Source organism: Scomber japonicus, chromosome 24 (assembly GCF_027409825.1).
Source record: "Scomber japonicus isolate fScoJap1 chromosome 24, fScoJap1.pri, whole genome shotgun sequence".
NCBI classification, from domain to species: domain Eukaryota; kingdom Metazoa; phylum Chordata; class Actinopteri; order Scombriformes; family Scombridae; genus Scomber; species Scomber japonicus.
In genome coordinates, this window is record NC_070601.1 from 1,197,000 (window position 1) to 1,209,499 (window position 12,500).

A 12,500-nucleotide genomic window follows, 5' to 3' on the forward strand; every position below is an offset into this window, starting at 1 on the left:
TTCAGAGAAATGTTTATTATTTATAAAAGCAGATTTTATTTTGAAGGGATTTTATTTCCTCTACATGTTAAATAATGTCTGAATTCTTTTATTTAACCAGAAAGTTTTAGTAGAAATAATTTATAAGAGAAAGATAAAAAGTCACAACTGAACTTCTTTAATATGATTTTATATTTTTTTATTATATTTTTTTCAGCTTTTTTTTTTTTTACTATTTTAAGTCTATTGATAGTTATTTTATTTTCCCTGAAATTTATTTAATTTATTTAATTTATTTGATTTATTTGATTTATTTAATTTATTTAATTTATTTAATTTATTTGATTTATTTAATTTATTTAATTTATTTGATTTATTTGATTTATTTAATTTATTTGATTTATATAATTTATTTGATTTATTTAATTTATTTAATTTATTTGATTTATTTGATTTATTTAATTTATTTGATTTATATAATTTATTTAATTAATTTTATTTAATTTATTTAATTTATTTTATTTATTTTATTTATTTTATTTATTTTATTATTTAACAATTAACTATTCTTCATTAATTTGTTTGCAAATTATTATTATCATTATTATTATTATTATTATTAGTTTTACGTCATAATTTTAATTTATTTTTCAAATTAAAAGCATGAACCTGCTGTTTTTAAACCTGATTTTATTTAAATATTTTTCTGTAACTTTTGGTTCCTACCTGCTTTGTTTCCAGGGAGGAAGTGAACAAGGCGTACAGGAAGCTGGCGGTGTTGCTGCACCCGGACAAGTGCGTTGCCCCCGGCAGCGAGGATGCGTTCAAGGCCGTCGTGAACGCTCGCACGTCGCTGCTGAAAAACATCAAATAACACGTAACACTCACCTGAAGCCTCGCTGAGACGCCGGACCTGCTTCCTGCTTCCTGCTTCCTGTTTCCTGTTTCCTGTTTGCTGCCGCCGTGCAATTTAAATTTATTTATTCACGTTTTTTTTTCTTTATTTAACGTGTCGTCTCGTTGCCATGGCGCCGGTTTGACTTGTTTTAACTCAGTGTACGGAGGATGAAGAGCGACACGAGGAGGAAAAAAGCTTCAGAGAGTTTTATTTTATTATTTTATATTATTAACACACACACACACACACACACACACACATATATACACACACACACACACACACACATATACACAGACACACTTTATAAAACGTTCAGATTTTAACATTAATTGATATTTCAGATGTTTTAAAGGTTTCTTTTTTTTTAGTTTGACTCAGAACTTTAAATTAAAGATTAAAAAAATATTTTGGGAACATTTTGAAAAAGAGAAAAAAAATTTGAGGAAAAGCCGAAACGACAAAATCACAACTTTAAGATTTAAGGTTGTAGAAGACCTTTTTTTTTCCATATGGCGGTCTTTATCTTCCGTATGAGGTGTGTGTGTGTGTGTGTGTGTGTGTGTGTGTGTGTGTGTGTGTGTGTGTGTCGATGACGTCAGAGCAGAGCGAGCAGCAGGTCAAAGGTCGGATCATATTAAACGTTAAGTGGAATAAAAACTGACTCGACTTCAGTTTAAAGTATTTAAACGTTAACGTGATTTATTTTAACGCTCGGTTGCCAAACGTACGTTAACGAGTTATAAGCTAACCGCATGTTTAATGTCGTTAATAATCAAACCGTATTAAAATCTGCCAAAATCCTAAAAACACGATGTAACTGAAACCAAGCGGAGCAGTTTTACTACCTTAAAAACATTTCCTCCTTAACTGACTGTTCTGTTCCCTCAAACTGTTCCCTTAAGTTCTTCTTTCTTCCTTCAGATTCATTTGTTTCCTACTTTGTCTTTCTCTCAAATGTATTATTAGTTCCCTTACTTGTGCCTTCCAGTTGCTAATTTTTTAAACTCCCCATTAGTTCCCTCGAGAGACTAATTTACTCCCATTAGTTCCCTCAAGTGATTAATTTCTCCCATTAGTTCCCTCGAGTGACTAGTTTACTCCCGTTAGTTCCCTCAAGTGATTAATTTCTCCCGTTAGTTCCCTTGAGTGACTAATTTACTCCCGTTAGTTCCCTTGAGTGATTCATTTACTACCATTAGTTCCCTCGAGTGACTAATTTACTCTCATTGGTTCCCTCGAGAGACTAATTTACTCTCATTAGTTCCCTTGAGAGACTAATTTACTCCCATTAGTTCCCTCGAGTGATTAATTTACTCCCATTAGTTCCCTCGAGTGATTAATTTACTCCTATTAGTTCCCTCAAGTGATTAATTTATCCCGTTAGGTCCCTCGAGTGACTAGTTTACTCCCGATAGTTCCCTCAAGTGACTAATTTACTCTCACTAGTTCCCTCGAGTGATTAACCTACTCCCATTCGTTCCCTCGAGTGACTAATTTACTCTCACTAGTTCCCTCGAGTGATTAATCTACTCCCATTCGTTCCCTCGAGTGACTAATTTACTACCATTAGTTCCCTCGAGTGACTAATTTACTACCATTGGTTCCCTCGAGTGACTAATTTACTACCATTAGTTCCCTCGAGTGACTAATTTACTCTCATTAGTTCCCTCGAGTGACTAATTTACTACCATTAGTTCCCTCGAGTGACTAATTTACTACCATTAGTTCCCTCGAGTGACTAATTTACTACCATTAGTTCCCTCGAGTGACTAATTTACTCTCACTAGTTCCCTCGAGTGACTAATTTACTCTCATTAGTTCCCTTGAGTGACTAATTTACACCCATTAGTTCCCTCGAGTGAGTCACGCTCTCTAAATACACTTGTTTACAATGTGACCTTATTAGTCAAATACATTATTAGTTCCCAAAATGATTTAAAGTTTGTAATTCGTTCATTTCAGTAACTAATTAGTTCCCTGAAGTGACTAATTTATGTCAAACTGTCCATTTGTGCCATGACATTATTTTTTATTATCTGTTCCCTCACACTGTCGAAATGTTCCCTTAAACTACATTTAGTTTTCTTAACAAATTTTGCCCTTAGATGTTAAATAGTTCCCTCATTATACAAAATACTTAATTTTTCCCTTGAGTTAACGAACATGTTCCCTCAAGTGACGGATTTATTTCCTCCAAGTGTCAAGCTGTTGTTCCCATTTTTCTCAAGTTTGTAATTAGTTCAGTTCAGTAACTAATTAGTTCCCTGAAGTGTCAGATTTATATCCTTCAACTGTCCATTTGTGCCATGACATTATTTATTATTTGTTCCTTTAAACTGTCGAAATGTTCCCTTAAACTACATTTTAGGAAATTTTGCCCTTAAATGTTAAATAGTTCCCTCGTTGTACAAAATACTTAATTTTTCCCCCTTTAAATAAATAATTAGTTCCCTAAACTTTCCCGTCAGACTGATCATCTCTATTTAATTAAGTATATATTAAAATTCACATTTAAACTTAATGAAATTTGTTTATTTATTAACTGTTTGTTATAATTTAAAGTATTTAAAGCTCGAAACGGGAAAAACAGATGTTACTTAAATTGCTCTTTTTAATTAATAATACTAATAATATTACTAATTTCTCACTTTTCAGAATAAAAGCTGAGTTTGTTAAACTGCAGTTTGTCTTCCACCTGAACACGATGATAAAAAGTTTACATGAACATTTTAATCTGTTGAAGTAAAAGAAGTTTTTAGTGCTTCTGTTTGTGTGTGCTGGTCGAAGTTAGAGAAGTTCGAGGCGTGGTGTTTGATACGGAGCATGAACACGTTTCCATAGTTTATATTTTTACATAATGTGTGTTTACAGAAATAAACTAACGCAGGCTGAGATTACACTTGTCGATTTAATGTGATTATTATTATTATTATTTATTATTATTATTATTATTATTATTTATTATTATTATTATTATTATTAAATTATTATTATTATTATTTATTTAATATTATTATTATTAATATTTTTTTTTTTTTTTTTTTTTTTTATTATTATTTTTTATTTAATATTATTATTATTAATATTTATATCTATTTTATAAATTATTATTATATTATTTATGTATTATTTATTATTATTAATGTATTATTTATTATTATTAATGTATTATTATTTATTTGAGATTTAATTTATATATTTTTTTACTTTTAAGTTAAAAAATAAAAATTTAATTATATTGATAATAATAATAATAATAATACAAAAGAAACTTTAATATAATAAGAGATGGAAAATGTTTAAAATAGTAAAAGTAATTTAAACAAATTGAAAAGAATCAATAAAATTAAAAATCAAGTTAAAAAAAGACAAACAGGAAGCAGATTAATGCTTTTAATGTGAAAAATAAATAAAATAATTAGCAAACAAACTGTTAAATTTAATGTGTATTTAATTTAAAATGCTAACAATTAATAAAAAGACGTAATAAAAGTAAAATAAATAAATTAATAATTAAATCTCAATAAATCAACGAGTGGAACATCAGTTTTATTTTCTGTCGACTCGTCGTTTATTATTTATTTATTTTATATACGATAAAAGTTCAAAGTGGGTCAAACCTGCAGAGACTGTGTGTGTGTGTGTGTGTGTGTGTGTGTGTGTGTGTGTGTGTGTGTGTGTGTGTCTCTCTCTCTGTGTGTGTGTGTGTGTGTCTCTCTGTGTGTGTGTGTGTGTCTGTGTGTGAGTGTGTGTGTGTGTGTGTGTGTGTGTGTGTGTGTGTGTGTGTGTGTCTCTGTGTGTGTGTGTCTGTGTGTGTGTGTGTGTGTGTGTGTGTGTGTGTGTGTGTGTGTGTGTGTGTGAGTGTGTGTCTGTGTGTGTCTGTGTGTGTCTGTGTGTGTGTGTGTGTGTGTGTGTGTGTGTGTGTGTGTGTGTGTGTGAGGAATGTATGACTTATTAAAGCTGTTTAAAGTTAGCGTGGCGGTTAGTCACGGTTTGACCTCCGTACCTCGAGACTCGGAGCTGAAAGTTCTTCACGCGTTTCAATCAGCTGACTTCCTGATGATGCGTTTCCTGCCGTGAGAGAGTCGCGTTTGCAATAAAGCAGAAGAAGAAGAAGAAGAAGTGTCAGCAGTTTCACACTGTGTGTGTGTGTGTGTGTGTGTGTGTGTGTGAGAGTTACTGTGTGTATCTGTGTGTGTGTGTGTGTGTGTGTGTGTGTGTGTGTGTGTGTGAGAGAGAGTAGGTGTGTGTGTGTGAGTTACTGTGTGTGTGTGTGTAGGTGTGTGTTACTGTGTGTGTGGGTGTGTGTTACTGTGTAGGTGTGTGTGTGAGTGTATTACTGTGTGTGTAGGTGTGTGTGTGAGAGTGTATTACTGTGTGTGTGCGCGTGTGTGTGCACGTGTGTGTGTTACGGTGTGTATCTGTGTGTGTGTGTAAAAGTGTGTGTGTGTGTGTTACAGTCTCTACGGTTCTTGTGCACGTTCTCTTGGATTGTTTTGTTTTTAATAATAAAAAAACACAAATCACGACTCAAGACTCTTTAATTATTATTAAATGCACCCAACGTTACATTTTACACAGAACATGAGTTTGTTTTACAGTATTTAAATATACAAACTAGTGGTGGGCATAGATTAATTTTTTTAATCTAGATTAATCTCACTGTAATCTTGGAATTAATCTAGATTAAAATGGCTCCTTTGAATTCTGTCAAAGGCATTCAGAGTATGTGTGCTACCCAAATAATGACTAAAAGTGAGTCTTTGAGAACGGCCATTAGACCAGGGGCTCATCTCTTGTTTCCAAAATGCATCACAAACAACTTTGAGAATAGATTAACAGCGATATTTTTTTTATCGCCCGATAAGAGTCTCACGTTAACACCGATAACGGCCCACCACTAATACAAACTTAAAATATAACTTATATATTTACTTAAATATATTAAAATAATAATTTTAATAGAAATAAATAAAAAAATAAATAATAAAAAATATTCCAATGGGAATTATTTTAATTTCACTACTTGAACTATAATAACCCTGATACACACACACACACATACACACACACACACACACACACACACACACACACACACATACACACACACACACACATACACACATACACAGGAAAACACACACCTATATATACACACACAGGAAGACACACACACATATATACACACACACACACACACACACACACACACACTGACCCGGTTGGAGGTCGGCCAATCCCATCATGCACCTGGACTCTCAGGTTTAATCTGTCGTTAACGTTTGTCTCCGTTTCAGGATTCAGCTCGTCGCCTCAAGCTGCTCCACTTCTCTCTTCCTCCTCTTCTTCTTCTTCTTCCTCCTCTTCTTCTTCTCCACTCAGAGCTGCTGCTGCTTCTCTTCCTCTTCTCCTCTTCTTCTTCCTCCTCTTCCTCTCCTCTCCTTCTCTTCTCCTCTTCTTCCATTCAGAGCTACTTCCTCTCTTCCTCCTCTTCCTCTCCTTCTCCTCTTCTTCTCTCCTTCTCTTCTTCTTCTGCTCTTCCTCTTCTTCCTCTTCTTCCTCTTCTTCTTCTTCTCGTCTTCCTCCTCTTCCTCTTCTTCCTCTTCTTCCTCCTCTCCTCTTCTTCCTCTCTTCTTCCTCTTCTCCTCTTCTCCTCTTCCTCCTCTTCCTCTCCTCTCCTTCTCTTCTTCTTCTGCTCCACTCAGAGCTGCTTCCTCCTCTTCCTCCTCTCCTCTTCTTCCTCCTCTTCCTCTTCTTCCTCCTCTTCCTCTTCTTCTTCTGCTCCACTCAGAGCTGCTTCCTCCTCTTCCTCCTCTCCTCTTCTTCCTCCTCTTCCTCCTCTCCTCTCCTTCTCTTCTTCTTCTGCTCCACTCAGAGCTGCTTCCTCCTCTTCCTCCTCTCCTCTTCTTCCTCTCTTCTTCTTCTGCTCCACTCAGAGCTGCTTCCTCCTCTTCCTCCTCTTCCTCTTCTTCCTCCTCTTCCTCTTCTTCCTCCTCTTCCTCTTCTTCTTCTCTTCAGATAGGTTTGGACCCCCTGCTGCTGCTGCTGGACAGATTAATAAGAACAGAGATGTTTAACTTTAATATTTAAGTGTGAGAGTTTAAAGGTTTAAAGGATCGGTGAGTTTAATGAGTTTAATCGGAGGGAGAAGCTTCGTCTGCGTCTGTGAGAAGAGATGAAGAAGAAAAGTAAGAAATGGACGGAGAGAAAAAGACGAGAGGAGTCACGAGAGATCTAAAAATAAAAAGAGAGAGAGAAGTTTAACGAGGAGGAAGAGGAGGAGTGATGAAGGAAACGGACCTCGAGGAACAAAACTCACAAAGAAGGAAGTGAAACTGAAGATCTTAAAATAAAAACGGAAGTAAAAGAAGAGAAGAAAAAGAGGAGGATGAGAGGCGACCTTTGACCTCCACAGACTGAAATACACACAATCAGGTTGGTACAAAACACACATACACACACATTAACTCATATAAGTGAACTAAAATCTTACTTTATCTTCATTTATAACTAGGGCTGTCAAACGATTAATTGTTTTTAATCGAGATTAATCGCAGCATTTCCATAGTTAATCGCGATTAATGGCGTTTTGAATGTCATGTTTAAAATCCTGTTATTTTCCATTTGAAGGCAGTTTTAAGCCCATAATGTAAAGCATTTCTTACCAGAGTGTCTTAACTGGGAATCAATCACGGCTCTGCTGCGACTCCCACACTCCAAAATGGTCCTTTGGTGGAGCTGAGGCTGGCTTGGCTGCACCTGGGTGTTTAGCGTGGAGGTGCTAACTCAAACTCCACGTACTCCGGTGGTAGTTAAACTCCGTTTGACACAGGTTGCATTTTACTTTTGACTTGTCAACTGAAGCGTCTGGAAGTGTTTTAAAGTTAAACCTCCTGTTGTCCTTGAGTCAAGGAAGGAAGGGAGGGAGGAAGAAGGAAGGAAAGGAGGGAGGAAGAAGGAAGGAAAGGAGGGAAGGAAAGGAGAGAGGGAGGAAGGAAACAAGGAAAGAAGGAAAGAAGGAGGAAAGAAGGAAAGGAAGGAGGAAAGAAGAAAGGAGGGAGGAAGGAAAGGAGAGAGGAAAGAAGAAAGGAGGGAGGAAAGAAAAAGAGAAGGAGGGAAGGAAAGGAGGGAGGAAGGGAAGGAAGGAAAGGAGGGAGGGAGGAAATAAAGAGAGAAGGAGGGAGGGAGGAAGGAAGAAGGAAGAAGGAAAGGAGGGAGGAAAGAAGGAAGGAAAGGAGGGAGGGAGGAAAGAAGGAGGAAAGAAGGAAAAGAGGGAGGAAAGAAGGAAGGAAAGGAGGGAGGGAGGGAGAGAGGGAGGAAGGAAGAAGGAAAGGAGGGAGGAAAGAAGGAAGCAAAGGAGGGAGGGAGGGAGAGAGGGAGGAAGGAAGAAGGAAAGGAGGGAGGAAAGAAGGAAGGAAAGGAGGGAGGGAGGGAGAGAGGGAGGAAGGAAGAAGGAAAGGAGGGAGGAAAGAAGGAAGGAAAGGAGGGAGGAAAGAAGGAAGCAAAGGAGGGAGGGAGGGAGAGAGGGAGGAAGGAAGAAGGAAAGGAGGGAGGAAAGAAGGAAGGAAAGGAGGGAGGAAGGAAGGAAGGGAGAACACAAGGGTTAAAGTTAAACAAGCCGTTCAAAAGTCCAGTAGCTCTCTTACTTTCCATCAGCGCGGTAGGTTTACTGCAGGAGGCCACTTCAAAGCATAGCGCTACAGCTAGAGGAGCCGTCTACGGGGGAGGAGAAGGGACAAAAAGGCTTGACACATTAAAATGAAATTAAAAAAAATTAACGTGTTATGGATTGCATTAATCTAATCGCGATTAACGAGTTAACGCTGACAGCCCTAATTATAATACATAATGATGTTCTCATGTTCTCATGGAGCTGAAGCTTTTTATTAAAATCTAAATTAAAGTGTTAATATTTACAATCAGAAAACTTTATTAATTCATTTCTGCAGTCGGCCCATTCATGATGAATCGAATAATTAGAATAAGATCTAGTAAAAGACAACAACAAGAGATACAGCAGCTGTCATCATCATCATCATCATCATCATCATCATCATCATCTTCATCCTCTTCATCCTCTCAGTCAGCACCACTGAAGAACAAAGATCAGTGTTGTGGCTTCGTTATGTGTTCGGAGCGTTCGGAGCGTTCGGAGCCTCGTGGCCGAAGGAATAAAAGGATTTTAACGTATCGATTAGTTTTACGACCTGAGAGCAGCGTGACTAATTCATTGTGAAGCTTGTGATCAGCTCGGTGCTTTATTCTGTTAACACTTCTGGATCACTCGCTTCCTCACACACACACACACACACACACACACACACACACACACACACTCACACACACATACACACACACACACACAGACTCACACACACACACACACACACACACTCACACACACTCACACACACACACACACACACACACACACACACACTCTCTCACACACACACACACACACACACACACACTCACACACACACACTCACACACACACACACACACTCACACTCACACACACACACACACACACACACACACTCACACACACACACACACACACACACACACACCAGCACCAATCACCTTTAAAGCACGGCGATTCCAATTAGCGTTACCATGGTTACCGCCAATGTCCGAGTAATCATTCGTTGTAGCTCGTCAGCGTCTCTGTCACATAAATACAGCAGAACTCATTTATTAGTATTTACACTCTGACCCCCCCCTACTCCAACCCCCCCCCCCAATCCCCTCGCTTTTCCTCTGAGAGTGAGACTCACTCACAACCTGCTCACAGCCTCTGCAGTCGCAAGTTGACCCCCCCCCCAGCTTTTACCCAACAGCAATAACCACTCTCAACAAAAGCAGGAGCTAATGTGCAATAACAAAAATGATTGTATGTTGATGAAAGTTCTTGTATTGTCCGTGTGTTGATGTATGTGTGGAGGGGTGAATGTGTCTAGATATATATTTATTTTATTTTATTTTTATTTTATTTTATTTATTATTATTTTATTTTTATATATGATGCACTGACTGGACAGCACTTTTAATTTCGTTGTACCTGGTGACAATGACAATAAAGATCTATTCTATTCTATTCTAAACACCAGGACAGAGCAGAGAGTATCATTCAATTTAGAAACATTAAAGAGCATGAAGTATGTGTGATGGTGATAATTAAACACAATATAGCATCAACTTTCTCCTCCTGAAATGTGTAAATGATGGAAATAGTCTCCCTCAAACTGTGGAGATGAAACTAGATTTTATATTTTAACACTGAGCTCTTATAAATGGAACTGAAGTAGAGTGTTTTCTGTTCATAAATTAGCTCTGAATTATGTAATTGACTTTTCACTGGAGCATTTACTGAATAAGCGGCTCATAAAACATCTCAAATTTTATCTATGTAGTTTGAGAAAAGCTGCAAAAATCAAACATTGTGTGACATCATTGTTCTACCTGCACCTACCTGCTCGAACCGTCACTAAAACCTTAATTATTGAATTATTTTAGCTTCAACCTGAAAAAGGAATTGAAACTTTCTTTGGATTCATTATCTCGTTGCTGTTTTGCTGCCATCAGAAGTTATTTAAGGTCATGTATTGATAGCAGGTTACTACCTTCCTTCCTTCCTTCCTTCCTCTGTCCTTCCTTTCCATCCTTCCATCCTTCCTTCTTTCCTTCCTCCGTCCTTCCTTTCCATCCTTCCTTCCATCCTTCCTTCCTTCCTTCCATCCTTCCATCCTTCCTTCCTTCCTTCCATCCTTCCTTCCATCCTTCCTTCCTTCCTTCCTTTCCATCCTTCCTTCCTTCCTTCCATCCTTCCTTCCATCCTTCCATCCTTCCTTCCATCCTTCCTTACCTTCCTTTCCTTTCCTCAGGTCTCCGGACTTGGAGCAGCTGTATCAGGAGTTCTCTTCTCCGTCCGTCCTTCCTTCCTTCCTTCCATCCTTCCTTCCATCCTTCCTTACCTTCCTTTCCTTCCTTCCATCTGTCCTTCCTCCCTCCCTCCTTCTCTCCTCCCTTCTTTCCTTCCCCTGTCCTTCCTTCCTTCCTTCCTTTCCTTACTTCCATCTGTTCTTTCTCCCTCCCTCCTTCTCTCCTCCCTTCTTTCTTTCCTTCCTCAATCCCCCTTTCTTCTTCCTTCCTTCCTTCTTTCTTCCCTCCCTCCCTCCCTTCTTCTCTCTTTCTTTCCTCCCCCCTACCTTCCTTCCTCCCTCCTTCCTTCATCAGACGTTATTTAAGGTCATATATTGATAGCAGGTGACTGTGCTGCTACCTGATTGGATTAGCCCTGATACTTCCGACTCAATCTGATCAACTGAGAGGTTTACTGAGCCGGCTTCAGCCTGTGATCAACAAACAAACCAACAAAGACAACCACAAGAAAGCTTTCAGTTGGTAGGAAGAAAAACCTGCAAGAAAAACAGTTCCTGAAGCCGGCTCCAAAACTACATCCTGTTAGCATCATCACAGTTGACCGTAGAGTGTAAATGCAGCGTGCTAACCAAGCTAACAACCATCAGCTAGCTTTAAGGTTGGCTCCACCTTCAATCTATCAAATATGGTCACTTCTGGCTCCAAAAAACCAAGATGGCGACTGTCGAGGCTTCAAAACTACATCCTGTTAGCATCATCACAGTAAATGCAGCGTGCTAACCGAGCTAACAACCATCAGCTAGCTTTAAGGTTGGCTCCACCCTCAATCTGTCAAATATGGTCACTTCTGGCTCCAAAAAACCCAAGATGGCGGCGGTCGAAATGCAAAGTCGAGGCTTCCAAACGGAGCCGATGTGTGACGTCACGGTGGCTCAGTGCGTTATTTTATAATCTGTGGTCGCAAACAATAAAACCCTCTAATAAAGGTTGCTCTACTTCTTTTAACTTCCTGTAGATATTTCAAATTAAAACACCATAAAGACGTCTTAGTTTTAACTTTGCTTCTTCTCCACCAATCAGGTCTCAGAGGAGGAGGATGGCCTCGCCCGCTCTCGTAACCATGGACAACCACGGCGCCCTGCTGGAGAACGGCGACTGCTCGGCGGCGGCGAGGCAGACAAGCGACATCACCTTCAGCACCGATGTAGCCCCGCCCCCCGGGCTGAAGAGGAAGCAGCTTCTGTGGCAGAACGCCGTCAGGAACATCATCGACCAGCGTAACCTGTACTCGCTGCGGCTGGCGGGGGGGCTGGAGAGGGGACGGCACCGCATCACCGTCACCGACGCCTACATCGCCGACATCAACAGGTACGCACAGTGATGTCATCGACTGGAAGACGCAGTGATGTCATCAACAATCTTTTTATTGTTTTATTGTTTTAATTTCACATCTTCAGTCAGTGTTTCGTACGGAGTATTAGGGCCAGGCAAAAAAAGAAAAAAAAACAAGACAGGCGAAAAAGAAAAGTCTGTGGAAAAAAAAAAAGAAGTCCGGCAATAAACAAAAAAAAAGAGTTCGGCACAAGAAAAAAAAGCCGGGCAAAAAAAAAAAAAAAAGTTCCGGAACAAGAAAAAAAAAAGTTCGAAAAAAAAAAAGTTCCAGAAAAGTCTGGCACAAGAAAAAAAAAAGTTTGAGCACAAGAAAAACAAAAAAAGTTCGGAAAAAAGT

At 38.6% G+C, this 12,500-nt stretch overlaps 2 protein-coding genes across 2 annotated transcripts in view; both read left to right on the plus strand.

Annotated features, from left to right (window-relative positions):
• Nucleotides 1-1,157, plus strand: part of dnajc27 (DnaJ (Hsp40) homolog, subfamily C, member 27) — a 5,307-nt gene extending 4,150 nt beyond the window's left edge. Inside the window, exon 7 of the mRNA XM_053314547.1 lies at nucleotides 721-1,157. Coding sequence (XP_053170522.1) covers nucleotides 721-853 — 133 coding nt within the window. The 3' untranslated portion in view covers nucleotides 854-1,157. The remainder of the gene's footprint in view (nucleotides 1-720) is intronic.
• A 10,481-nt stretch (nucleotides 1,158-11,638) lies between these two features.
• LOC128354596 (adenylate cyclase type 8-like) overlaps nucleotides 11,639-12,500 on the plus strand; it is an 18,239-nt gene continuing 17,377 nt past the window's right edge. The window contains exons 1-2 of the mRNA XM_053314811.1: nucleotides 11,639-11,706; nucleotides 11,852-12,139. Coding sequence (XP_053170786.1) covers nucleotides 11,639-11,706; nucleotides 11,852-12,139 — 356 coding nt within the window. The remainder of the gene's footprint in view (nucleotides 11,707-11,851; nucleotides 12,140-12,500) is intronic.